At 36.9% G+C, this 27542-nt stretch overlaps 1 protein-coding gene and 1 long non-coding RNA gene across 4 annotated transcripts; one reads left to right on the top strand and one right to left on the bottom strand.

Annotated features, from left to right (window-relative positions):
- Nucleotides 1–299: 299 nt before the first annotated feature.
- On the top strand, nt 300–14643 carry LOC129425884 (uncharacterized). Its single transcript, XM_055181945.2, has 2 exons — nt 300–441; nt 12617–14643. The coding sequence occupies exon 2, from the start codon at nt 12639–12641 to the stop codon at nt 14205–14207; it is 1569 nt and encodes a 522-aa protein (XP_055037920.2). The 5' UTR covers nt 300–441; nt 12617–12638; the 3' UTR covers nt 14208–14643.
- On the bottom strand, nt 2966–6330 carry LOC141362134 (uncharacterized). 3 transcript variants are annotated; one of them, XR_012368119.1, is made up of 9 exons: nt 5821–6328; nt 5504–5646; nt 5094–5155; nt 4919–4992; nt 4744–4805; nt 4581–4655; nt 4419–4467; nt 4256–4332; nt 2966–4075 (listed from the first exon to the last, which is right to left on the bottom strand). It is a non-coding gene; the product is annotated as an uncharacterized lncRNA (long non-coding RNA). The 3 variants fall into 3 exon arrangements; XR_012368118.1 differs by having other exon boundaries at nt 4744–4992; nt 5504–5702; nt 5821–6330; XR_012368117.1 differs by having other exon boundaries at nt 4744–4992.
- Nucleotides 14644–27542: the final 12899 nt, after the last annotated feature.

The raw sequence follows: 27542 nt of genomic DNA, 5'->3' as shown, positions 1-27542 counted from the left end.
TTTTTGTATTTTATGCATTTTTCTTCTGTCATTTGAGGTGTGTTGTTCTAGTTCATAGAATAATTCAATTTTCTCTTCTTTTTATTAGTCTTACAGAAAGATTGTGAATTAAGCTTTGATCGAATCACATCTAGATATATCTGACCAACATCCTAAATTATAATAAAATGTTTTCTCTCAATCTTTCTTTTTATTTTTCAATTGATAGAGTGCACTACAAAAAGCATTCCTGTAAACAAAAAGTTTTCCTGTAAATCACATGATCTGGGCGTGTTCATTGTTTAGCCTGAGTCTTGAGGATGCATGTTAAAGGGGGAATTTGACTTGAATTCACAGCTAAACAATTTGAATTCACAGTTGAACATATACATTTCTAGCAACATTTTTCCAGACATCAGATCTGTTCTGGAGCCAGAAAGATTTGCAACCTTTCTCTACAAGGTAGGTTATTATCATTATGTCTCATCTTGATCATCTATGACATGACTTTAAATAGGAGTGTTTTTTATGTCAATATTTTAAATATGATTAAGCATTTTTTTAAATGCAGAAACCTAGTGAATCTATTTTATAATACAACAGGAAATGATTCTTTCACAGAAAATCTGGTGTGTTTTTTTAAACAAATTGTCAGCTTTCACACAATTCAAATATGTTGCTCATTCTTCATAACCTTTTTTACTCTGATACACTGAAGACTTTTCTTTCTATATACCTCAAAAACTATTGCACAAACAAATAATATAGCAGAATACATTTTAACTTTTTGTAATCTTAGTTTTTTATATCTTTGTAATTGTTAATGTTGCATCTCTTTTCATAATAGTGTGAGATTGTGTTATAATGTAACAAAAATGAAAGTTTTAATAAGATTTAATCAGTTGATTAATGTTGAATACAAATAAAAGCACTTTAGCCATTTGTACCGTATAAGGATAACAATGACTTAAGGACATACTATTTGATTTATTCTCCTTAAAATGTGTACATACTTTTATTTAAAGCACTTAACAAATGAGGAAACATCTCATGTTATTTGTCAATTTAGCCAGCAGTAAACATACATAATACCAAGATCTGAGTAAGTAGATGAGATAGTGCTTATGTTTTTGTTAGTAAATTACCCAAGTGTTTACAGGAAAATGGCTTGTTCAGACAAAAAAGAACTGAACTATGAAAGCTTTTAAAGCCAATATATAATAATATGAAGAGCTTTTTATCCAGGTACGAAGACTTTGACACACCAATGGAAGATAAATTGACTACAATTCTTAAAAACAGTAAATCAATTAAAGGGCCAACTACAAGATATATACTCAACACAACAAAAATAACTGAAGGGAAATTATTGAGGAAAGAGAGAATTGGAGAAAAAGATGAAAAACCTCGTAAGATCATACTGATGGTTGGAGAAACAGGAACAGGGAAGACCACTCTCATCAATGCAATGGTCAATTACATCATGGGTGTCAGATGGGAGCACAGAATCTGGCTGGAGGTTGTTGAGATATCAGATGAAACAGCAGTCACAGTTTATGAGGTTTTTTCACAGGACAGTCCATTCTCCCTCACCATTATTGACACACCTGGATTTGGTGACACAGGAAATTTTATACTAGACAATGAAAAAGACAAACAGATAACTGAAGCTTTACAGCAGTTGTTCAGATCTGAGGATGGGATTAGTGAAATTCATGCAGTGTGTCTTGTGCTGAAGGCCACAGATGTACGACTCCATGACAGACAGCGATATATTCTGGATGAAATTCTCTCATTATTTGGAAAGGATATTAAAAAACATATAGTACTACTGTTCACACACAGTAGTCAAAAAACTCTCCCCAAAAAGACCTTTAACTTCATTAAAGAGTCTAGAATTAAATGTGCCAAAGATAAAAATGGTGAATATATTTGTTTTCATTTTGATAACTGTCAAAGTGAGTCTTTTGGTGAGACAGACAGAGATGAATACAAATCAACATGGGATCGTGGAATTGAAAATGTTAAGCAGTTCTTTGATTATCTGAATCAAATACATCCAATAAGTTTAAATATGACTGAAGGTGTGCTGAGAGCACGAAAACAACTGAATGCTAATGTCAATAATTTAAAGGACAGAATTCAGTGGGCAGATCTGAAACAAAAAGAGCTTGAACAAACACAAACAGCTGTAGAGAAATGTAAAAATTACAGAGAAGAACAGAAGAACTTTCAATATGAAGTGGATGAACCTTATAAAGACTTGGTTACGATAGAGTCATCATGGTGGCACTTAAGCAAACATGCAACCCGCTGCACTGTGTGTGAAGAAAACTGTCACTATCCAGGATGCTGGTGGGTCAAAGATCTCTCATGGTGTAGCGTGATGACAAAGGGAAAGTGCACCATCTGCAGTGGGAAGTGTGACCACACTAAACATGTGAAAGATGAGAAAATATATGAAATGAAGACACGAAAAGTCACAAGAACAAACGAGGATCTAAAAAAGAGATATGAAGAAGAATTTGCAGAACAGCAGAGTTTATTGTGGAGACTAGAGAATGAAATAAAGCAGATGAAGGAAGAGAAGATCAGACTTGTTGAAGAGTGTTATCAGTGTTTAGAGAAGTTAATGGAAACTGCATTAAAATCTACCAGCATGTCATGTTTTGTACATCTGGACTTCATGATTGAGAAAGTGAAAGAAACTGGAAATCAAGAAAGAGTTCAGAAACTTGAGGAACTCAAAGTAAGAGCTGAGGCAGAACACAGATTGCAAATTAGATTTTATGAACATTTCAAATCAACTTCTAAATAAAGATGTAAGAATGCAACAAAATCTGTAGATTATAATGTCTTGAGAACATGATACATTCAATTCTTGAACATGTTCATATATGTAACAAATATTTTATGCATACAGTGTCAAATCAATATTTGACGACACTTGACCATGCGTCAATATGTTGACGCGGAGGGTATACCCCAGATAGCAAAATTTTTCAGGGCCAGAAATGGCTGAGTTCAGGCTGTTCTTTTGGCACACATGCCGCCACGGCTTACGGTCCTTGATTGGTCCCAGAGCTGCTTGCCTTAAGTAATCCAGAATCTAGCCGAAAGCAGACCATAACTTAGCCGCAACCCTTTCACACCTCGAGAAATCAGCCACAGCTCTCCCGGAATCTCCAGATAACAACCAGAAAAGAGCCCAGATTACCACAATTATCCCCAAACTTACCCACAACTTTTCCAGAAACCCCAAATGTAACCCAGAAAATAACCAAAATTACCATATTTACCCCAGAACCCACCCACAACTTATCCAGATGCCCCAGAAAATAGCCATAAAGTGACCAAAATATATTTATATCCCGTAAAATGTGTAATTGAAAAACACAGATATAAAGCAAATATAGAGTTTTATTGATGGTGACAAGGATAATTTCAGATAACAGCAAAATAAATGAAATGTCAAATGTTCTGCCAAATAAACAAATAACAGTAGAAGGATCAAATAAAAGCAAAGAAATAGCCAAAGTAAAAGCTAACAGAGAAACATTAACTTAATTGTTTTAAACAATAAACAGGCAAAAAAAAACCAGATGTAATAACAGAAAGCAATATACAACAACTAGTTAAATATAAAAAACATCCTATATAAAATGAATGTTTACAGATGTGCAAATGTGTATTAGATAAATACATTTGAAAATAATACCATGTTATGACACCAGCTAGAAAAAAAGCAACATTTAGTAACTTTAATCTCCAGTCATGTCTGTACACACATAGGACTTCTTACAGCCTACAGAAAAAAAATCATAAAATACAGTTAGAAAATACATTTACATAAAATGAATAAGAGTAAGGACAAAAATGATATAGTACACACTGCCAGTCCAAGAACTGATACTTTTAACATTCAATTCAAGACATGGGAAAAAATATGTTTGCAGATTTCAGAGTTCCAGAAGGATTTCTAAATTACCAATTAAATAAAGCACTTACCAAGTACAAAAATTGTTTTAGTCAAGCATTTTAATTTCCTGCTTCATTATTTTCTAGCGTTCACTCCAAACAATCCAAGATCAAGTACCTGGAATATTTTTAAAACATGGTGTCACTTTTAAGCCAAAACTTGTGCTTTTGTAACTTATATGAATATAAGACAAATTACCCTAATAAGAGGCTTAACAAATTAGATATAGACAATAATGTAATTCATCAAATCAAACTGCACAAAGATAAATAATGAACATAATATACATCATCTTACTTAATTTTCTGTTTTGATGTCCATGTCTTTGTCTCTGTCTGGAGAATGGTTTGCTGTTCTCCAAGAGGCAGTAATGTCTATCAAATACAGAAGTCAAAAATCAAATCACACACATTTGTTTACTCTTTTAAACTGATACATTTTTTAACAAAGTTAAACTCACATCAGTCTTTACCCAGACAGCTGGAACAACATAGTCTGGTATAAGACTTCTGCAAACAAAAAACAAGTATAAGTAAACTTTATATTGTAAAAAGGTAAAATAAAAGATTAAGACAAGCAATAAAGACAACATTTATAACTCTTAGGTATAAAATTCCTTTACAAAAGCAATGGATGTCCTCATGTCTTTGTCTCTGTCTGGAGTACAGTCTTCTGTTTTCCCAAAAGGCAGTAATATCTATTAAATAGAGAAGTCAAACATCTGATCAGATACACATTTGTTTAATATTAAAACTATTACATTATAAATGAAGTATTAAACTCACATTATTCTTAATCCAGATTGCAGGAACAACATGCATTGTTGACAAAGTGTGGTACATGACTTCTACAAACAAAAAACAAGTACAAGTAAACTTTATATTGTTAAAATGTCAAATAAAAGATTAAGACAAACAATAAAGACAACATTTATAACTCTTGGGTATAAAATTCCTTTACAAAAGCAATAGATGTCCTCACGTCTTTGTCTCTGTCTGGAGTACGGCCGGCTGTTCTCCAAGAGGCAGTAATATCTATTAAATAGAGGAGTCAAACACATACATCTTAACACATACACATTTGTTTATTATTTAAACGGTTAGGTTTATTAACCTCATTATTATTCTTTACTCACATTATTCTTTATCCAGATTGCAGAAACAACATTTATTGTTGACAAAGTGTGGTTCATGACTTCTGCAAACAAAATGCAAATATAATTAAACTTTATACTGTAAAATAAAAGATTAAAACAAACACATACAAAATGCATGACTCTTGCATATTAAATTCTTTACCAAAGCATGTGGTTATTCTTCAAGTGGGGTTGGTTATGTTACACCATAAAATAAAGCAAATAAATCTGGCCTTTTACAACACAATCTTGTAAACTGCACTGACCAGGACTGAAGAGAATAAGAGATCATAGTAAACCATCTTTATTAAGCTAAAACTTGAATACATGCCTTTCTAAAATATCAAAAACATTGTTTTACTAAGATATAAATAGTAGGAATGAGTCACTCTGCTATCTGTTATGATTACCAGCAAATGTTGATTTGTGGATTGGTACAGAAAACATCTCATCTTCGGTTGGCTTCTTTGGGGTTCAGCATTAATTTATTTTTAAAGATTCAAACTTCTTATTGATTATTTTATCATCCCCGTCATGCATGTTGCGTCTCTTACTGTAAAAACATGCATGTTTAACGTGAAATGGCGACTGATGATAAAATACTTGCACCTACACGAAAATCACAGAAAAGAATAACAAACAAAAAGGAAAACCAACTGGGTATCGCGCTGTAGAACAATAAGTGCAATCTACGTAGATTTAAAAGAAAAGTATCTTAATAACTTACCTTACTGTGTTATATAAAACTCCACAAAACAAAAGATCGCGCGTCCTCCGTCCAGTACACAGCTGGGGGTTTGAATTTCGCGGAAGTTCCTGATCATGACCAGTTGCATTATGGGGAATGTAGTCCATTTTCCACGGCGTATTGAACGCTGTTGAGGTTAAATGACTACTAATTCCAAGATTCATTGCAATATATGTCATTGTTTTAGAAACGAAATTGCACCAATAAATATTATGCTGCGTTCCAGGCAACCGGTAACCCGTAACTCACGAGTTCAAAACCACGACTCACGACTCTGAACTGGGAGTACATCGATCTAGTACGAGTTCACGAGTGGGAAGTCACGGGTTTGACTGCCATTCCAGTGCACTTTCACCGGTAGAAGGTTGTAAAAACACGAGTTACAGGCTGCCTGGAACGCATAGGGTCGTGAGTCGTGGTTTTGAAGTCGTAAAGTACGGGTTTAAAAGCCTGCCTGGAACGCAGCATTAGTATTAGTTAGTCGTATTTTTTAATTGTAAACACAATTTAATGGAAAGTCTTATTTATTTATAAAAAATAAAATACAAAACTAAAAGGACTTAAACAAGCACACATACTTAAAATACTTTTGTTTGATGTATATTAGTGCAGACTGAATTATTAATTTATCTGTTTATTGCATTGTTTGTATATTGCACATTGACACCTTTGGATTAACTGCCCAAAATAACATTTTCTACATTTCGTCTTTTAATAAGGATAAACATATTTATTATTGCCTTAAATATTAACTTTGATGTTTTAATCAATTGTAAATATGATTTTATTTGGTGGTTTTTTTTACTCTTTGACCAACCAAACCTTAGCCAGAACTCTGCCATATATTTACTATTTTCTGGCAGACCACACTTAAGCCAGGACTCAGCCTAAAAATGTACCTTTTGCTTTTGGCTGGCTAGCTTCACCCCACAACTCCCCCGAAAGCTGTTTCACACAAAGGTGTGAACAAAGGAGAGCCTGAATTTAGCCATAAATGCCCAATGTAAGCCAGATTTGTGCCAGAAACTTTGCTATCTGGGACCTTTCGCGTCATTTTTTGACGAACTGGGGACTTCAATACTATTACGTCCGTTGCATTCTCTTTTCCTATTTTCTTACCATTTTCGCGTCGGTTTAGGGTTAGATTTACATAATGACATCCCTACCCAAACCTAACTCTAACCCCAACGCAAGGTGACAACTGTTTAATTTCGCGTACCTAACTCTAACCCCAATGCCAGGTGACAACTGTTTAATTTCGCGTACACTGTTTAATTTTGCGTAATCTAACCCTAAACCGACGCGAAAATGGTAAGAAAATAGGAAAAGAGAATGCAACGGACGTAATAGTATTGAAGTCCCCAGTTCGTCAAAAAATGACGCGAAAGGTATACCCTCCGCGTCAACATATTGACGCATGGTCAAGTGTCGTCAAATATTGACGCCATGGGGTGAGACTGTGTTAAATATTGCCATTATTGTCGCAACTACATCTATGCTACAACAATACATCAGATTTCATGCTTGCATTTATACAGTCATATTTTCCTTAAGGTGTACTTTAGCTCTGTTACTTTTTTTGTGTAAAGTTTGTGGTCATAGAAACTTACAGTATGTGATTTGCATAGAAGCAATGAAAAATGTACAATATTACAAAATGTAAAATGACTTTGTTAAATGTTTTGACAGCATTATCCCTACTCTAGATAAATGTGTAAGATTATTTCCCTCTTGTATAGGTTTTTTCTACTGAATATTTGTACTTCAGGTTCAAGTTTATTTCTTAAGCACATTAAAGGCGGCGAGAGGCCGACCAAAGTACTGCACAGTACGAATAGATAAACAGTAAATATAAAACAAAGAGATAATGCAATTTACAAATACATGAAACAAAAATGAATTAAACATTAAAAGCCACAGAAAAAAAGTTGTTTGGATTTAAACTCAGATAAAGTAAAGTTCTGATGTAAATTGGTATATTGTTCCAGAGAGTGGGACCAGCTATCTCAAACCCTCTGTTTCCTCTCGTCTTTAGGCGAGCATGAAGGAACTTAAGGAGGAGTTCATCCTCAGATCAAGCTCACTGCTTGTGAAATTTAAGCAAGTTTGCACAAGTTTAAAGTAAATATACAAGGATAAGGGGAAGAAAAGCAGACCTGCTTAATTTATCTCATTTATCCTGTCTTTACTGTAATGTAATGTAAATAGATGTTTCATTTTAAGTTGCTTGACTTGAAAATGACAGCTCTAAATATTATATCATATTACAGTTTTTCTCAATTGCTAAAACACTAAAACCCATTGGCTGAATAAAGTTCTCAGTTGCCTGAACTCATTTATCTAATTGTGCAGTCTGTTGTCAATACCTTAAACCATTTCACATCATAAAACACAATTTGCAGATCTCACTTAGACTTTTTAGCAAAACTCCAAACACATAATCATTCTCAAAACACAACCTGCACTCTAATGCACATGTCATGCATACTGCGTAACACAAGCGGCAATGACACATGTCATTGATTAAACACAACCACTCAAAATGGATTTACAGTTTTTCTGAATTGCTAAAACACATTTTTTGAAACCATCACTCATTTTCTCAAAACCTTAAACACAAATCTCAATTTTAAACAAAATTCACAGAACCCCTGACTCTTCTAGCAAAATCAAACAATTGCTTCAAAACCATTTCACTTGTACTCAAAATCAAACTAAGCTTTCAAATCATACACACACAAGTCTATCATATAAAACACTACAAGCACCCATTAGACACTACCTTAAAAAATGGAAAACACAACATCCAGGAGATCTGCTTACAGAAAAATACGTGTTTATTGTACATAACAACACACTTGACAATACTGTTAAAAATCTCTATTACTGTAATCACAAGTTTAGTTCAGTAAATATAGTGAATACTTTACTGTAAGTACTGCCAGTAATAGTAAGTTTTCAATATTACTGTAAGCAGCATTTGTATTTTGTAAAAAGTCAGCAATCCAACTGCAAATTTTGCCAATTGCATCGTCTTTGGTGTCCTTTTCTTCCTCATACTCTTCATCTACCTCTCAGACTGTTTCCAATCCACACAATTAGTAAAAAAATACCATTAGAGAAAAGTGTGTAGAATTTTGAGTTGTTGTGTTTACTCGATGATAACGGTGTTGTAGTTGTGTTCAACTTTTGCCTGCCTGTGTTTAGCATTTATAAAACAAGTTCATTGCAGTGTGAAATGTGTGTTTTAGTGAGAAGTTTGTGTTTAGTGTTTTGCAAAAAGAGTGCATGATTTGACAAATAGGTTTAGGCCAGTGGTTCTCAAACTTTTTCAGCGTGCGGCCCCCTTTGTGTACGGTGCATTCCTTCGCGGCCCCCGCAAAGAAAATTTATGACAAAAAAAAACAGTTCTAAAACTTCACATTTTAATTTAACAAAACATTAAATTATACAAAGTAGTGCTGCCTTATTTTTTTTTTAGGTTTAATTTCACAAAATTCATGATAAATTAATATATTTTATAAAAATGTCATAAAACTGGGGCCCACCTGGCACCATCTTGCGGCCCCCCCTGGGGGCCCCGGACCCCAGTTTGAGAACCACTGGTTTAGGCCACTATGAATTTGGTTCAGAGATTGGGGTTTAGTGTTTTAGCAATTCAGAAAAACTGTAACCTGTGATACAACCAATATAAGCCAGTTTACTGTTGTATACTGTAGCTCAGTGCATTTAGGCTGTATACTGTCTAATTAACAAATTGTATGGCCATGAACATTGTGCTTTCCTTTTGTCAACAGTATTGACTGCTTTACAGTTATACAGTATCACAGAAACAAAGGACAAGTTTGAGATGCAGGGTACAGTACTGTAAAAATGAGGTAAAAATCATCACTCAAAAGTAAATTTTTACATCAGTGAACATGTCAGTCCCATCAAAATGGCAAGTCCGTGTGTCATTGTTCATGAACAAGACAGTCAAAATGTCCAAATGTTGCCATGTTGTCAATCAATATAAGTGTACACAATTATATGTGTCAGTATTTTTTGTTGTAAACTGTGGATGAGTTTACATTTTCACCTTTTTTCTGTAAACAAATTACACAAATTGTGATTTTGAATTTTTTTACAGTACAAATAAAAAAAGACTCCAAATTTCGGCATTTCAGGATTCACCTGACAGGAATTTATCGATTCAGTTCACATTTTCAATAGAAAACATGCTTCATGCATGGTTACAGTAACAGATTATGACACATATGGTCAACAATTTTCCATGACATGCCTTGCACGATGAACTAATTCCTAAATGTTTTGAGGTGTAAGACTATTCAACAGAAACCACAAACCAGTATAATGTATTTTTATGAAAATTAAATTGAAAATGCAAACAGCAGACATTTTTACATAATCATCTGCTTGATTGTATCAAAGCATTTGCAATTTGTCCAAAACAATGAGAGTTACACTGTCAAAAATGTATTTTTCCCTGAGAACTATATGTTTTGAACAATGTGTTTTCTATTTTTTGGTGTAGTGTTTACTCGCTGTTTGATAGTGTATATCATTTTGATCACTTTGTTTATAGATTGAGAGCAGTGTTTGATTTTGAACACAGGTAAAACTGTTTTGAGAATAGTCTTGGTTTTGAACACAGGTAAAACTTTTTTTGCGGCGAAAGTTTCATTTTGCAAGAGGAGTAAGAGATTTTGCAAATAGTGCTTGAAGAAGCGGTTTTGTGTTTAATGTTTTCAGAAAATGGAGCAGGGTTTCAGAAATTGTGTTTTGGCAATTAAGAAAAACTGTAAGAATGAATAATTATGAATAGAGTCAGATAAATAAAGTATATAATGCATGTGTTTTTACTAAGAGAAATAAATAGATAAAAGCTAATTTAATATTTCAATATACACTTTTTAAATGAAGCTTCCTAAAAGTATTTTTTTATTTTATATAATGCATTTGTTGTCTGTTATTTGAGGTGTTTTTGTTCTAGTTCATAGGATCATTTAATTTTCTCTTGCTTCTTTTTTATTAATCTTACAGAAAGGTTGTGAATTAAGCTTTACTGTAATGAGATCAAATCTAGTTATAGGTCTGACCAACATCCTGAAATATAATAAAATGTTTCTCTTAATCTTTCTTTTAATTTTTTTTTTATTGATAGAGTGCACTACAAAAAAGCATTCCTGTAAAGAAAAGGTTTTCCTGTAAATCACATGATCTGGGCGTGTTCATTGTTTAGCCTGAGTCTTGAGGATGCATGTTAAAAAGGAAATTTGACTTGAATTCACAGCTAAACAATTTGAATTCACAGTTGAACATATACATTTCTAGCAACATCTAGAACCAGAAAGATTTGCAACCTTTCTCTATTAGGTAGGTCGTTATTATTATGTCTCATCTTGATCATCTATGACATGACTTTAAATAGGAGTTTTTTATTTTATGTCGATATTTTATATGATTAAGCATTTTTTTAAATGCAGAAACCTAGTGAATCTATTTTATAATACAACAGAAAACGATTCTTTCATGGAAAATCTGGTGTTTTTTTAACAAATTGTCAGCTTTCACACAATTCAAATATGTCACTCAATCTTCATAATCTTTTTCACTCTGATACACTGAAGACTTTTCTTTCTATATACCTCAAAAACTATTGCACAAACAATAAACAATATAGCAGCATACATTTTAACTTCTTGTAATCTTAATTTTTATGTCTTTGTAATTGTAATTGTTCAATTCAATTCAATTCAATTTTATTTATATAGCGCTTTTCACAAGTGTTAATTGTTGCAAAGCAGCTTAACATGAGAAGATGTAGAGGAGAACACAGAAAATCAATAGATAATAAAAGAAGTAGAGAAAGCGGTTAAACCGTACAAGCGAGCATATTAATAATGTAACGTATACTGTAAAGTGCTAAGTTAAGCCAAAATTGTTGCATCTCTTCTCATGACAGTGTGAGATTGTGTTATAATTTAACAAAAATGAAAGTTTTAATCAGATTTAAATACAAATAAAAGCACTTCAACCATTTTTACTGTAAGAACAACAATGACTTAAGGACATAATATTTGGATTATTCTCCTTAAAATGTGTACATACACTGAAAAAAAAATGACAGTGTTATTGCAGCTGGGTTGCCGGTAACTTACCGTAGATTTAAATGTATGTTATTTACTGGCAACATTTTGTTCTAAGTTAAATGAACATTAAACAATTACAAGTCTTCGTCTTTACAGAGTAAAACTAAAAAGACAGCATTAAGCAAAACATTCTGGGAAACAAAATCTGAAGCAAAAAACAGAAAAAGATTGATGATGATTTCTGGTTCCCAAAATGCTTTGCATGAGGCTGTTATTGTATAGTTTTATTCTGTAAAGATAAAGACTTGTTAATATTTAAAATTTATTTAATTTTGAACAAACTTTTGCCAGTAAATAACATAAATTTAAATCTACTGTAAATTACCGGCAACCCAGCTGCAATTTCTACGGAATTTTTGTATATACTTTTTATTAGCCCTTAACAAATGAGGAAACATCTCATGTTATTTGTCAATTTAGCCAGCAGTAAACATACATAATACCAAGATCTGAGTAAGTAGATGAGATAGTGCTTATGTTTAAGTTTGTAGATTAGCCAAGTGTTTACAGGAAAATGGCTTCTTCAGACAAAAAAAGTACTTACAACTAAACTGTAACTGTAACTATTAAAACTAAACATTTTTAAAGCCAATATATAATAATATGAAGAGCTTTTTATCCAGGTACGAAGACTTTGACACACCGATGGAGAATAAATTGACTACAATTCTTAAAAACAGTAAAACAATTCAAGGGCCCACTACAAGATATATACTCAACACAACAAAAATAACTGAAGAAAAATTATTGAGGAAAGAGAGAATTGGAGAAAAAGATGAAAAACCTCGTAAGATCATACTGATGGTTGGAGAAACAGGAACAGGGAAGACCACTCTCATCAATGCAATGGTCAATTACATCATGGGTGTCAGATGGGAGCACAAAATGTGGCTGGAAGTAGTCGAGATATCAGATGAGCAATCTGAGTCCCAAACAACAGCAGTCACAGTTTATGAGGTTTTTTCACAGGACAGTCCATTCTCCCTCACCATTATTGACACACCTGGATTTGGTGACACAGCAGACTCAATGTTAGACAATGAAAAAGACAAACAGATAACTGAAGCTTTACAGCAGTTGTTCAGATCAAATGATGGGATTCGTGTAATTCATGCAGTGTGTCTTGTGCTGAAGGCAACAGAAGTTCGACTCCATGAGAGACAGCGATATATTCTGGATGAAATTCTGTCATTATTTGGAAAGGATATTGAAAAACATATCATACTACTGTTCACACACAGTAGTCAAAAAAACATCCCAAAAAAGAACCTTAACTTCATTAAAGAGTCTGGAATTAAATGTGCCAAAAATACAAAGGGTGAATATATTTGTTTTCATTTTGATAACTGTCAAAGTGAGTCTTTTGAAGAGACAGACAGAGAGAGTTACAGATCAGCATGGGAACGTGGAATTGAAAATGTTACGCAGTTCTTTGATTATCTGAATCAAATACACCCAATAAGTTTAAATATGACTGAAGGTGTGCTGAGAGCACGAAAACAACTGAATGCTAGTGTCAATAATTTAAAGGACAGAATTCAGTGGGCAGAACTAAAACAGAAAGAGCTTGAGGAAACACAAACAGCTGTGAGGGAATTTGAAAATTACAGAGAAGAACAGAAGAACTTTCAATATGAAGTGGATGAACCTTACAAATATTTGGTTAAGATAAAGTCATCATGGTGGCACTTGAGCAAACATGCAACCCGCTGCACTGTGTGTGAAGAGAACTGTCACTATCCAGGATGCTGGTGGGTCAAAGATCTCTCATGGTGTAGTGTCATGACAGATGCGGGAAAGTGCACAGTCTGCAGTGGGAAGTGTGACCACACTAAACATGTGAAAGATGAGAAAATCTATGAAATTAAGACAAGAAAAGTCACAAAAACACATAAGGATCTGAAAGAGAAATATGAAAAAGAATTTGCAGAAAAACAGAGTTTATTGTGCAGACTTGAGAATGAAATAAAGCAGATTGAGAGAGAGAAGATCAGGCTTGTTGAAGAGTGTTATCAGTGTTTAGAGAAGTTAATGGAAACTGCATTAAAATCTACCAGCATGTCTTGTTTCATACATCTGGACTTCATGATTGAAAAAATAAAAGAAACTGGAAATCAAGAAAGAGTTCAGAAACTTGAGGAACTTAAAATAAGAGCTGAAGAGGAAAACAGATGGCTAATTAGATTTTATAAACAATGTAAAATCAACGTTTAAACAAATATGTAAGAATGCAACAAAATCTGTAGCCTATAATGTCTTGAGAACATGGCACATTAATTTCTTGAACGTGTTCTTATATGTAAAAAATATTTTATGCATACAGTGACAAATATTGCCATTATTTTGTTGCAACTACATCTATGCTATAACACATCAATTTCATTCTTGCATTTATCCAGTCATCTTTTTCTTAAGGGGTACTTTAGCCCTGTTACTTTTTTTGTGTTAAGTTTGTGGTCATAGAAACTTACAGTATGTGATTTGTATAGAATCAATGAAAAATGTACACTATGTTAAGAATAAAGAAGATGTAAAATGACTTTGTAAAATGTTTTGACCGCGTTGTCCTTACTCTAGATAAATGTGTAAGATCATTTCCTGCTTTTTTGGATTTTTTCTCAGACTGGATATTTGTTCTCAAGTTTAAGTTGATTTCCGAAGCACATTAAATAATAGTTACAAATACAAAATAAATGTTAAAACACAGTAAATATAAAACAAGGAGAAAATGCAATTCAGGAGAAGAAAAGCAAACAGACCTTTTTAATGTATCTCATTTATCCTGTCTTTACTGTCATGTAATGTACATAGATAGTTGCTTTAATTGAAAATGACATCTTTAATTATTATATCATATTAAGAATGAATAATTATGAATAGAGTCAGATAAATAAAGTATATACTGTATGTGTTGTTACCAAAGGAAATGAATAGATAAACACTAATTTTATATTTCAATATACACTTTTTAAATGAAGGTTCTTTAAAGTATTTTTGTATTTTATATCTGTAATGCATTTGTTGTCTGTTATTTGAGGTGTGTTGTTCTAGTTCATAACTTCATAGGATAATTTAATTTCCTCTTGCTTCTTTTTATTAATCTTACAGAAAGGTTGTGAATTAAGCATTGATCAGATCAAATCTAGATGTATCTGACCAACATCCTGAATTATAATAAAATGTTTTCTCTAAAAACCTAGTGAATCTATTTTATAATACAGCAGGAAACAATTCTTGCATGATTTCACAGAAAATCTGGTGGTTTTTATTTATTTAACAAATTGTCAGCTTTCACACAATTCAAATATGTTGCTCATTCTTCATAACCTTTTTTACTCTGATACACTGAAGACTTTTCTTTCTTAAAAACTATTCCATGAACAACAAATAATATAGCAGCATACATTTTAACTTTGTAATCTTTTTTTCCCTTTGTTATTGTTTTTATTGCATCTCTTTTCATGATAGTATGAGATCTTGTTATAATTTAACAAAAATGAAAGATTTAATCAGAATAAATCAGTTGATTAATGTTGAATGCAAATAAAAGTGTACTTTTTGAAATGGTACCACCCCAGTGACAACTTTTGTACCTTAACCTTGTTTTCTGAGAGTGTAGATAAGCCAAGTGTTAATAGGAAAACGGCTTTTTCAGACAAAAAACTATTAAAACTAAAACTTTTAAAGCCAATATAATAATGTGAAGAGCTTTTTATCCAGGTACAGTATGAAGATTTTGACACCCCAATGGAAGATAATTGACTACAATTCAAAACATTAAAACAATTACAGTTTTCTCGATTGCTAAAACACTACCAGTCTTTTGAACTAAAATTTCAAAACCATAACGCCATTTTTCAAGAAGCACAATCATTTTGCTGAACTGAGTCAGATTTGGTGAACTTTTACTTCAAAACTCTACACACAAATCCCTACATTTATCAGCGCTTACACCGTGTGGTCATATGAAAGCACTAGCATTCAATACTGTTCACTCAAGTCAGCACAGCTTAGGCTCAATTAGCAAACAATTATCAAGGTGGAAACACTAAGGGGCTGGACACACCAAAACTTTTAAACGCGACTGAAAACGCCTGGACAACGCCGAATGCCAGCTGTTTTTCAGCTGAGTGCCAGCTTTCTTCAGCTTAGCACTTTGGTAGCTCTGACACGCCCCGTAAGAGTCAAAATTGAACACACATCAATCAGATCCTTCAAAAGATAGATAAAAGGGCCCGAACCAGTTCACTGAACTTTGGAAAAATGGATCCACAAAGAAATGAAGGAATATGTTGAGGAGGAAGAGGAGGAGGGAGAGAAATAGGGTTAGTGAAAACAACATAAAATTTGCGAATTGTATGGCCACAAAAGACTGATGCTGTGCTAATTGTGTTTAGAGTTATGAAAATGTGACAACTGGTTGGACAAACGCTTGTTAGCGACTGAAAAAAAACCTAATAAAACAATCCAAAGTTCCATGTGCAAAAAAGAAAATGATTGGACTATTTACTTTAAATTAAACAACTCTCAGAGTGAATGTTATGATGAAGAAGATATAAGAGTTATACATCATCATGGGATCAAGGGATTGAAAGCTTCAAGCAGTTCTTTGATTATCTGAATAGCCTACACCCGATAAGTTTAAATATGACTGAAGGTGTGCTGAGGGCCCGAAAACAACTGGATGCCAGTGTCAATAATTTAAAGAATCGAATCGTATTGACAGAACTCAGACAAACAGAGCTTGAACAAACACAAACAGCTGTAAGGGAATTTAAAAATTACAGAGAAGAACAGAAGAACTTTCAATATGAAGTCGATCAACCGCACAAATATTTGGTTAAGATAAAGTCATCATGGTGGCACTTAAGCAAACAGGCAACCCGCTGCACTGACTGTAAAGAGAACTGTCACTATCCAGGATGCTGGTGGATCAAAGATCTCTCATGGTGTAGGTGATGAAAGAGGGAAAGTGCACAGTCTGCAGAGGGAAGTGTGACCACACTAAACATGTGAAAGATGAGAAAATATATGAAATGAAGACAAGAAAAGTCAAAAGAACCAATGAGGATCTGAAAGAGAAATATGAAGCTGATTTTGGAGAAAAACAGAGTTTATTGTGCAGAATAGAGAATGAAATAAAGCAGATTGAGAGAGAGAAGATCAGGCTTGTTGAAGAGTGTTATCAGTGTTTGGAGAAAATAATGGAAACTGCATTAAAATCTACCAGTATGTCTTGTTTCATACATCTGGATTTCATGATTGAGAAAGTGAAAGAAACTGGAAAACAAGAAAGAGTTCAGAAACTTGAGGAACTTAAAATTAGTGCTCAGATGGAAAATGTGGGCCTATATCAAGATAACCAATGAATCATTTTAAGAAGACATTCAAAGACTATCTTATACTCGTTTTGCTGATGTGATTGTTTAGTAATGGTTACTCACAGCTTATTTTACTGGTACAGTGAGGGTTCATATTCTCTACTCAAAATATATGATAGGCCTATGTATGTGTGATATGGCTAAACTTAATTCATATGCATTTCGAAACACAATATTCTGTAATATTATTTCAACCCTGTATCAAGAAATTATAGTCACGTAAAGTTGTGAGTCTTTTCCGTGACACTGACACGCTTTTCCACCTTTTTGCTTAAACATGTCATGCATTTCTGTTTACGTGTCACTGTCGCGTATTTGTTACTCAACTGTTTTGTCCTATTTTCTTACCATTGACGCTTTGATTTAGGGTTACATTTGGTGTTTGCGTATTGCGTTAGGATATCACTTTAAGTAGTGTTTTTTTCCCTTTTTTATGATTAATTTTTTTATATTTAATGATTTTTAAACCATTGTTGCCTGGCATTAGGGTTGAAGTTGTGTTTGGGTAAGGATGTCATTTTATGTAATTCTAACCCTAAACCGAAGCGACAATGAAAATAAGACAAAACAGTTGAGTAATAAATACGTGACAATGACACATAAACAGAAATGCGTGAAATATTCACGCAAAAAAGGTGGAAGAGCGTGTCAGTGTCACGGAAAAGACTCACAAATTTACGTGACTATAGGTACGTAATTTCGTGATACTGGGTTGATTATTTACATTTACAATACTAATATCATTAAAGTTTATGTTATTGTACATAGATTCTGTTTGTAACTCTATAACCATCTAGTACATCAAAACGTTTCTCATGGTTGTAATAATATTTGCAAAAATACAAAAATGTTTTATAACATACAACCTCATACATCATTCCTATTACCTTTTTCTTTTAAATTATTTTGTTTCTGATGATCTTTGGTCTTTCTGTAAATCGATTAGTACACTTTGATATAGAGCAAAAATAAAACTAATATTTGGATACAAAACTATGCCCTTTTCTCGATTCTTATTACAACCTCTTTACTATAAAGATCATCAATGTTAAATAGGATGTTAGAATTGCTGTAAGTCCAAAAAAGTGAAAAAGAAATAAAAAGATATGTAAATGTCACAGGGTGACTTTATTGGGCGGAACTAAATGATGGTGAAGATTGGTTCTGCCCGAAGATGGTTTCCGCCCAGACCTCATTTTTCAAACACCATTACTTCCTGGTCTCCTATGACAACCCAAATCATGGCTTTACGAGCAACAGGTGCGGAAATTTAATGTGGCACTTGTGATTGGAGGATGTGTTGGAGATGAGGCATATAAATAGATCTGTAGAAACACAAGGGGAGGCCGTTGATTTCGGGGCGAGCTCCGTTCCCCAAAGGGGGCCCAGAACACACACTTCTTCTGAAGAGTCTGAAGGCGCCGTTGATCCGGGGATCGCTTTGAAGCGAGCGGAAAGAGTGCGGGGCCGAAGGAGGCGAAAGGAAGGAGTTGTGGCTGTTTTGTTAAAGGAGCACCACGGAAAAAGTCGTTGTTGTTGCTGTTGTGCCGTGTGTGTTTGCACAAGCCGATCCAATGTGGAGAGAGTGGAGGTCTAGGCGAAGTCATTACAGGAGAAAACGGAGATTGTCATCCACTGGGTGAAGAAAGTATTAATTATACGAATCACTGGGCTGAGTATACGAAGGGTGTTTGATGTCATGATGCAGTTGTGTTTTCATGGTTGGATGTTATTGGAGCAGTAGCATTGTGGACTACTCACCGGAGATATCGTCAAGGACGATCGACAGCGGCGGATAAGCTGTAAAGGGAACAAGACCAACAGAGTGTAACCAGCTGTGTGTGAGTAGCAATTTACATTCTACCGTGAAGTATTGAAAAGAGTGTATTACCTGACGTGTATTGTGAGTCTAACGAACAGTATTCGGCCCCACTGTGGAGAGAAGCGTGAGTGAGCCGGGGAGGAATACTGGAAGCTAACGTGGAAGCCGGCTGTGTGAAGTATTGTCATCGCACGTGAGTAACACCATACATTGTACTGTGTAGTGTTGAAGAGGGTATATTACCTAACGTGTGCTGTGAGTTGGATGAACAGATTTGCGGCCCCACAGTGGAAAGAAGCGTGGGTGAGCCGGGGAGTACATTTGGAAGCCAATGCAGGGGGTCCGGCGCCCATCTTCAGGTGCCTTTCCCCTCCACTAAGAACAATGCCCAACGAACCACACGACGAACCCTAGTCGATTTTGGCTCCGTCCTTAGTTCACTTAAAGTGTGTGTGGGGTGCCGTGGGTGAGTCCTTGTCTTCATTGTGAGTGTGTACACTTGAAAGCTTGCAGTGTATTGCTGTGCTTGTGTTGACAGAAGCCACGTCGAGATCAGAGGAGTCGTGGTGATATTTGTGCACGTTGCGGCTAGAGGAAGAAATTGTTGGGTTGAGCGATCGCAGGACCATGGAAAGTCCCAGTCACCTGTGTAACCTTCACCCCCGTCCGCAGCTACGAACCTATGGAGTGGGGGAGAAAAGCCCCAGCTACCTGTGTAATACTTACCTCTGTTCCCAGCAAAGAAACTAAAGAACGAGAAGGAACAGTCCCAGTCACCTGTGTAATACTTACCTCTATTCACCGCAAAGAACCTAAAGAGCGAGAAGGAAAAGTCCCAGTCACATGTGTAATACCTGCCTTTGCCCACAGCCAAGGGCCCAGAGCCTCCTAAACCCCCCCCCCCCCCCTTGCTATGAAGGCCAGAGGACTGAGATGTGTTTTTAAGTATTTAACTCCCCCTATTTACAATTTTAATCTTTAAATAAAAGTTGTTAAATTTTAATTCTTTGTCTGTCTGGTCATTGGGGTGTTTTGGGACCTCCTCGGGGTGGAAATAGGAGGAGCGTGACCCGCGACAGGGGCGGTCCGCTTCTCCGACCTGTGACATAAATATTACACATTGGGCCCTATTTTAATGATCTGAAAAGCAAGTGCGAAGCGCAAAGCGCAAGTGACTTTGTGGGCGGATCTTGGGCGCTGCTGCTATTTTCCCGGCGGGAGAAATAACTCTTGCGCCAGGCGCAAATCAATAAGGGGTTGGTCTGAAGTAGGTTCATTATTCATAGGTGTGGTTTGGGCGTAATGTCAAATAAACCAATCAGAACGCTATCCAACATTCCCTTTAAACGCAAGGGCGCAAGTTCCATGACGGGTTGCTATGATTATGACGGATTTACCAGGCGCACGCCAGGAGCGGTTCACAGCTGAGGAGACCCACGTTCTTGTAAGAGCAGTCAAAGACCGAGAAGTTGTTTTGTATGGGGATGGGAGAAACCCGCCCAAATCATTGGATAGATGCAAGAAATTGCCTCAATTGTCTCATCAGCTGGCATTCCCAGGACGTTGCGCCAAGCGTTACAATGTCAGGAGACGGGGGAATCCCAAGCTTGCCAGCATAAATCCGGCACGCCGTGTAACGGGAGGTGGATCTGCCTTTACACAGGACCTGACGCCAGCAGAGGACATCGCTGCGTCCACCCTCACCGCTGAAAGGGTTTGGGGGCTTTGAAATCGGAACCAAGAAACGCAAGCAAGGTCCAACCCCAAAGTACACTTACAAATCAAGTTCATATACATTAAGGTTTCTTATGAAAACATTTTAATTATTATTTACATAAAATAAACGTAATACAGCCACACAACAAACGTATGAAAATATTTTAATCGTTATTTGCATGATAATTTTTTAACGCAACCACACAATAAATAAAAACTATCACCACAATGCTCACCACAATGATTTCCCTTATCTCATGTGTTAATATTTTTTATTGTAACAATTTATGATTTGCAAAAATAACTGTTGCAACTGTGTAGATTAGATAACAAAGTGTGTGCACGTTGTGCACGCTATGGTCAAGCATGCGCCCTTAAAATAGCATAATGAACCATGCGCAACGCGCCCCTGACTTTAGACTAGTTTTTTTGGTCAGTGGCGCAATTGTTTTTTGAAACTGCAAAATAGCATCAGGGATGGTTTGCGCCGGAACACGCCTCCTTTTTTGCGCTGAACCGCCCAGGGAGCGCAATTCCCTAGTTTGCCGACGTGCGTCTGTGGAGGGAAAAACCCGCTGTGCGGCAGTACAAAATACGAATGATACATGCGTCACTGACAAAGTCAATTGCGCTGGGTGCAAGATAGGGCCCATAATGTTTGTTGTTTACATATTTGGGGCAGTTTCCCAGACAGGGAAAGACTAGTCCTAGACTAAAATAAACGTAAGAGCTGTTCAAACTGAAAACAACTTGCACTGACATATCTTAAAATACATCAGTACCCTTTGTTTCCCATAAAATGTACACAAGTAATGTTTTAGTAAGGCGTGTGTAACAGAAACACAAATAATCAAAGTCTTTATTGAACAAAATCCAGATTTAAAGTACAGAAACTTAAGATGGGTAATCCAAATGAAAGTCCAACCACACACATTACTGAATCACAGATATAAGAATCCAGTAATTTCCTTTCCTTGGACAATGAGGGTAAACACAGAGAGTCTTGGTACAGAGGGATGGAGTCAGGTTAGTAGATACAGCATACGTATTAAACAACTTGCATTTCTGAGATCGGACAGTGAGAGTTTGTGTGCCTGTAACTTATATAGTGGTGGTAGTTATGAGGGTGACAGTGATCAGTAATCAGGTAATCGTGATCTGGTGTGCTGGGTGATGATGGAACCTGGTGAATCTGTGACAGCATGTTTGTTAAAACTAGTTATATTTCTTGATTAAACTAATGTCACGGAGTGACTTCACTTGGCGGAACCAAAATGGCGGAACTAATTCTGCCTGGGCCCTTTTGTGTAACACCAGGCCAGTTCCGGCCAACTCCGGGCAGAAAATCAGGGGTTATTGGAATCAGGTGTGCATCGTAAGCATGGCGAGGAAGGATTGGCCACCGTAAGGAAGAGGAGGCATATAAATACGGCGCTCCAGATACTGGAATGGTGCAGTGTTGTTGTTGTTGTTTTCCCGGCGATCTCTGTGAGTGTGGCCACGGTTGGAGGTGAGCTTGGAGAGACATTTTGGATGGATGTACAGGCTGGGCGAAGATAACAGAGAGAGCTGGGCGAGGAGAAAAATGAAGATAAGTGTGGAAAGTTCATTATACTGCTGTGTTGTGTGGACGGTTTCACTGTGCAGGTTGAAGAAGGCCTCGTGAGTCGGAAGGAAGAGACGGGCTCAAGTAAACGAAGCTTTGTAGATAGGATATCTATACGTGGTGGCACTGGACAGCTGTCTTCTATACCCATTCGACTGTGACCAACCGAACTCCCTCCTCGCCTGTGGTGGCGCCCCAACTAAAAACAAGTAAAGACTGGTTGTGAGTAGTGGATCAACAGAGAGTAAGACCTTATACTTACCTGCAGTAAGAAAAAAGTCTATCCCCTGTGGTTGTGTGTTATCCTACACGTGTTGGGTGTTGCAGATGCCCGTCTATACCCACATCTCCTGTTAAGCAGTCTGAGGGAAAGGAGACTGGAAGTGGCTGGCTTCGTCCTGGACATACATTGCAACGAACGACCCTCTCACCTGTGTCTATCTACCTCTGTGTCCAAAATCTTCGGTAGGTCTGAAACAAGGGCTCTGTGCTGCCGTGGATTGTTCTTGCCTGTTCAACGCCTCCAGTGGTTGCCGTACATCTGTCTGAGTGAAGAGGACTGGAAGCAATCAGGTGTCATCTATCTCATCTATCTGATCCAGCCGTCTGAGTAAGAAAAGGAGAAAGTCTTGAACAGGCCTCAAAATTAACTTTTTTATTTGGTAGCACTGGTGCTCCCAACTTTAAAGAGTTAGGAGCACCAGCAAAAATTTAGGCGCATCCATCAAAAAATTTAAAAGCACCACAACTACAATGTAAATGTTAATAGATGTATTTTATTAATAATAAAACACCACCACCGGGCTTTACACGTCCTATGGCCAGCATTTAAAAGTTGGTCTTCTATTTTATTTTATTTTATTTTTTGCTGCATAAATTCCTAAATTAATACCCAAATGCTGTTGAAATAGTATTGCAGCAATAATAATTTAACAATTAAAGGTAACATGATTAAGATTACATAGAAAATCTAGCAAACACGTAAAACACTGATTAATTGTGACATTACAAAAGTGACCCTAATATAGAAGGCTAATATATATTGGTATTGATAACTGCATTACCAGGATGCTTTTACTACTAAATAGGCAGTGTTTTAAAAAATACAACAAAAACATACCATCAGCATTGTCGTATTCCACAGCAACATGGACCACAAGGATGTTTGTCTAATGTCCATTCACCAGCGCATGCGCACATACACCATCAAACACACTTTGACAGACAGCTCGGTGTCTCCATCAATAAAAAACACATTTGTCATGACACGTCTTGTATTTTTGGCACTTTCGCCATGTTTAAGCAAGGTACGTCTGGCGCTTAAAATGTTTTGATTCCGCCATTAACGCCGTTTTACAGGATTTACAGTAAACACAGTAAGTTACATTTTCATCGCAGAGACACTCGAAATCTTTAAGCCACTCTCTCTGAAAGGTTTAACGTCAACTCGTATTTTCCGGTGGTGGAGTTACATTTGAATCCGGATCGCCGTCAAAAAATACAGTAACCTTGGCTGTAATCGGCTCGCTGTCGTCATGGTCGCGACGCGTTCGTCTTTTCACATTTCCGCGCTTCACGGCAACAAGGAATGACTGACGCTCATATTAGCCAATCTGCGGTCTTCATTAAACGCAAGAACTTAATGGTGAAATTTGATTGGTTATGTATCGTTGGAGAGAACACTGAACCTGGGACAGCGCCAGCACGCAGGATCACAATCAACTCGCGTCACAACAAAATGGGCAGTCGCACAAATGCTCCCAAATATATTTTAAGGTCGCACAGATTAAATTTCGGTCGCATATGCGACCAAAATGGTCGCAATTTCGAGCCCTGCTTGAATCTGCCCATGCCCTCGCCTGTAAGTTCAGTTTATTTAAGTTAAGAACTAGTACCACTCACCTGTGTCCAGTCTTCTATGCCCAAGCTAAGAGCCCAGCTATACTTACCCATGTCACTCCCTGCAAGTCAAGCTAAGAGCCCAGCTATACTTACCTGAGTAACTCCCTGTACGCCCTGTGAAGAGCCCAGTTAAACCTACCTGTAAGCCAAGCTAAGAGTCCAGCTATACTTACCTGAGTAACTCCCTGTATGCCCTGTGAAGAGCCCAGTTAAACCTACCTGTAAGCCAAGCTAAGAGCCCAGCTATACTTACCTGTGTAACTCCCTGTATGCCCTGGGAAGAGCCCAGTTAAACCTACATGTAAGCCAAGCTAAGAGCCCAGCTATACTTACCTGTGTAACTCCCTGTATGCCCTGTGAAGAGCCCAGTTAAACCTACATGTAAGCCAAGCTAAGAGCCCAGCTATACTTACCTGAGTAACTCACTGTATGCCCTGTGAAGAGCCCAGTTAAACCTACCTGTAAGTCAAGCTAAGAGCCCAGCTATACTTACCTGAGTAACTCCCTGTATGCCCTGTGAAGAGCCCAGTTAAACCTACCTGTAAGCCAAGCTAAGAGTCCAGCTATACTTACCTGTGTAACTCCCTGTATGCCCTGGGAAGAGCCCAGTTAAACCTACCTGTAAGCCAAGCTAAGAGCCCAGCTATACTTACCTGTGTAACTCCCTGTATGCCCTGGGAAGAGCCCAGTTAAACCTACATGTAAGCCAAGCTAAGAGCCCAGCTATACTTACCTGTGTAACTCCCTGTATGCCCTGTGAAGAGTCCAGTTAAACCTACATGTAAGCCAAGCTAAGAGCCCAGCTATACTTACCTGAGTAACTCCCTGTATGCCCTGTGAAGAGCCCAGTTAAACCTACCTGTAAGCCAAGCTAAGAGTCCAGCTATACTTACCTGAGTAACTCCCTGTATGCCCTGTGAAGAGCCCAGTTAAACCTACCTGTAAGTCAAGCTAAGAGCCCAGCTATACTTACCTGAGTAACTCCCTGTATGCCCTGTGAAGAGCCCAGTTAAACCTACCGGTAAGCCAAGCTAAGACAGCTACACTTACCTGTGTAACTCCCTGTATGCCCTGTGAAGAGCCCAGTTAAACCTACCTGTAAGTCAAGCTAAGAGCCCAGCTATACTTACCTGAGTAACTCCCTGTATGCCCTGTGAAGAGCCCAGTTAAACCTACCTGTAAGCCAAGCTAAGAGTCCAGCTATACTTACCTGAGTAACTCCCTGTATGCCCTGTGAAGAGCCCACTTAAACCTACCTGTAAGTCAAGCTAAAAGCCCAGCTATACTTAACTGAGTAACTCCCTGTATGCCCTGTGAAGAGCCCAGTTAAACCTACCTGTAAGCCAAGCTAAGACAGCTACACTTACCTGAGTAACTCCCTGTATGCCCTGTGAAGAGCCCAGTTAAACCTACCTGTAAGCCAAGCTAAGACAGCTATACTTACCTGTGTCACTCCCTGCACGCCAAGTCCGGAGTCCAGTTATACTTACCCGTGTACCTACCGGTGTACCTATTTGTGAGCCCAAGCCAAGAGTCCAATTATACTTACCTGTGTAATTCTTTTAATAAACATTCTTATAATAAATAAAATATTGTTAAATTTTATTCTTCTCTCGTCTGTTTGGTCATTGGGGCATTTTGGGACCTCCTCGGGGTGGAAACTAAGGGAGGAGCGTGACGCACGATAGGGGTGGTCGGCTCCGACCTGTGACACTAAGGCCTTTAGCTAATCCCTGTCTGGGATGTCAACATAATGTTAGGCTACTTGTGAACGATTTATTAACATTTAATAACAGTTAAAAAACAAATACAATATTTAAGTAAAAGCAAGCATAGTATTTATTAAATTAAAAACAGTTTGAATACCATGTATTAACTTATATTATTAGTATAATAATATTCATATAAGCTATATTACAGTTTTTCTCAGTTGCTTAAACACATTTTTGAAACAATCAATGTATGCATTAGCACAGTGGTCTCAAACTCCCGGCCCGCGGGCCATTTGCGGCCCGCCCTCCCCCTCTCTGCGGCCCGCGTCACCTTTCAAAAAATAACATAATCTGGCCCGCAGAAAGATTTTTATTCACTTTGTTTTATATTCATCTGATTTTTGATTTAAACGTTCAAGTGTTCGTTCACATGTCGCGTCTAACAACGCGTTAAAACGAGTCAAAGCATTACTTTCCAAAGTGCTTGGGAGCGAAAGTTGCGCTCCGTGGCGTGGTTCGCGTCACCCGTTGCTACGCAGAATGAACCGCACGCTCCGTGATGTCGATGATAACGGAATGCGTGATCGGATTTTAATTCCTCAGCTGAACCTCGTGTCAATCATATCATTGTCACCATGCAATCAGTTAATCTGGTTCGGACTTTGTAGTGTTTGTCCAGGGAAGATTGGTTATTTCCGGGGGGATACTCAGCAGTTACTCGCCGTGTGTCTCAATCAGCTCCCTTGTTCAGTAGTCAGGGCACTGATCAAGGAGTCAACCATTTTAAGGGCTGTCTCAATCGCAAAATCCGTTCAGTGCACTGGAACGTTTGTTCCCTGAAAATTCCCTCAATGCAACGCAAAAACAAGTGAGCATCGATGGTCCCTATGTTCCCTAACCGGAAATCACGTGACCTTTTCTGAAGCTCGCCAACCGAACATCACGTGATCCAACTCAATAAACTTTATGAAATGTTACAGAACTTTTATAAAGACAAACGTTTGTTTAAGTTGTAAATATAAACACACATTGCTACACAGTAAGGGACCACAATCTACTCAATATTTAAAATAATAATATTTATTTAAAATTGTAAATATATTTATTACATTTAAAAGTTTTTATAATTAAGTCAGAGAGATGTTGGTTTTGCCGGTTGTTGATGAGTAACACCTGTGAGTGATTACAACGCGCTTAAGCAGCCACGTGACAGAAAAATAAGTGAACATTGTCCCAATGTGAAGTGAGCTAGGATCCTTACCAGTGCCCGAACCTGTGTACACGATATACTGATTCACAACCTCGGGAGCTAGGGAACGAAGACACACGGTCAGAGAAGATCGAGCTGCGGTGGGGTTAGTTCACAGCACTAATGGAGACACCGCAGGGGCAGAGCGGTAGATGTAATGC

Source organism: Misgurnus anguillicaudatus, chromosome 25 (genome assembly GCF_027580225.2).
Source record: "Misgurnus anguillicaudatus chromosome 25, ASM2758022v2, whole genome shotgun sequence".
NCBI lineage: Eukaryota > Metazoa > Chordata > Actinopteri > Cypriniformes > Cobitidae > Misgurnus > Misgurnus anguillicaudatus.
Note: the sequence above shows the minus strand (reverse complement) of the source record. Positions and strands in the feature narration are given on the sequence as shown.

What these genes read in the sequence shown, in the direction of transcription:
- LOC129425884 (XM_055181945.2), top strand. Translation starts at nt 12,639, where the DNA reads ATGGAGAATAAATTGACTACAATTCTTAAAAACAGTAAAACAATTCAA.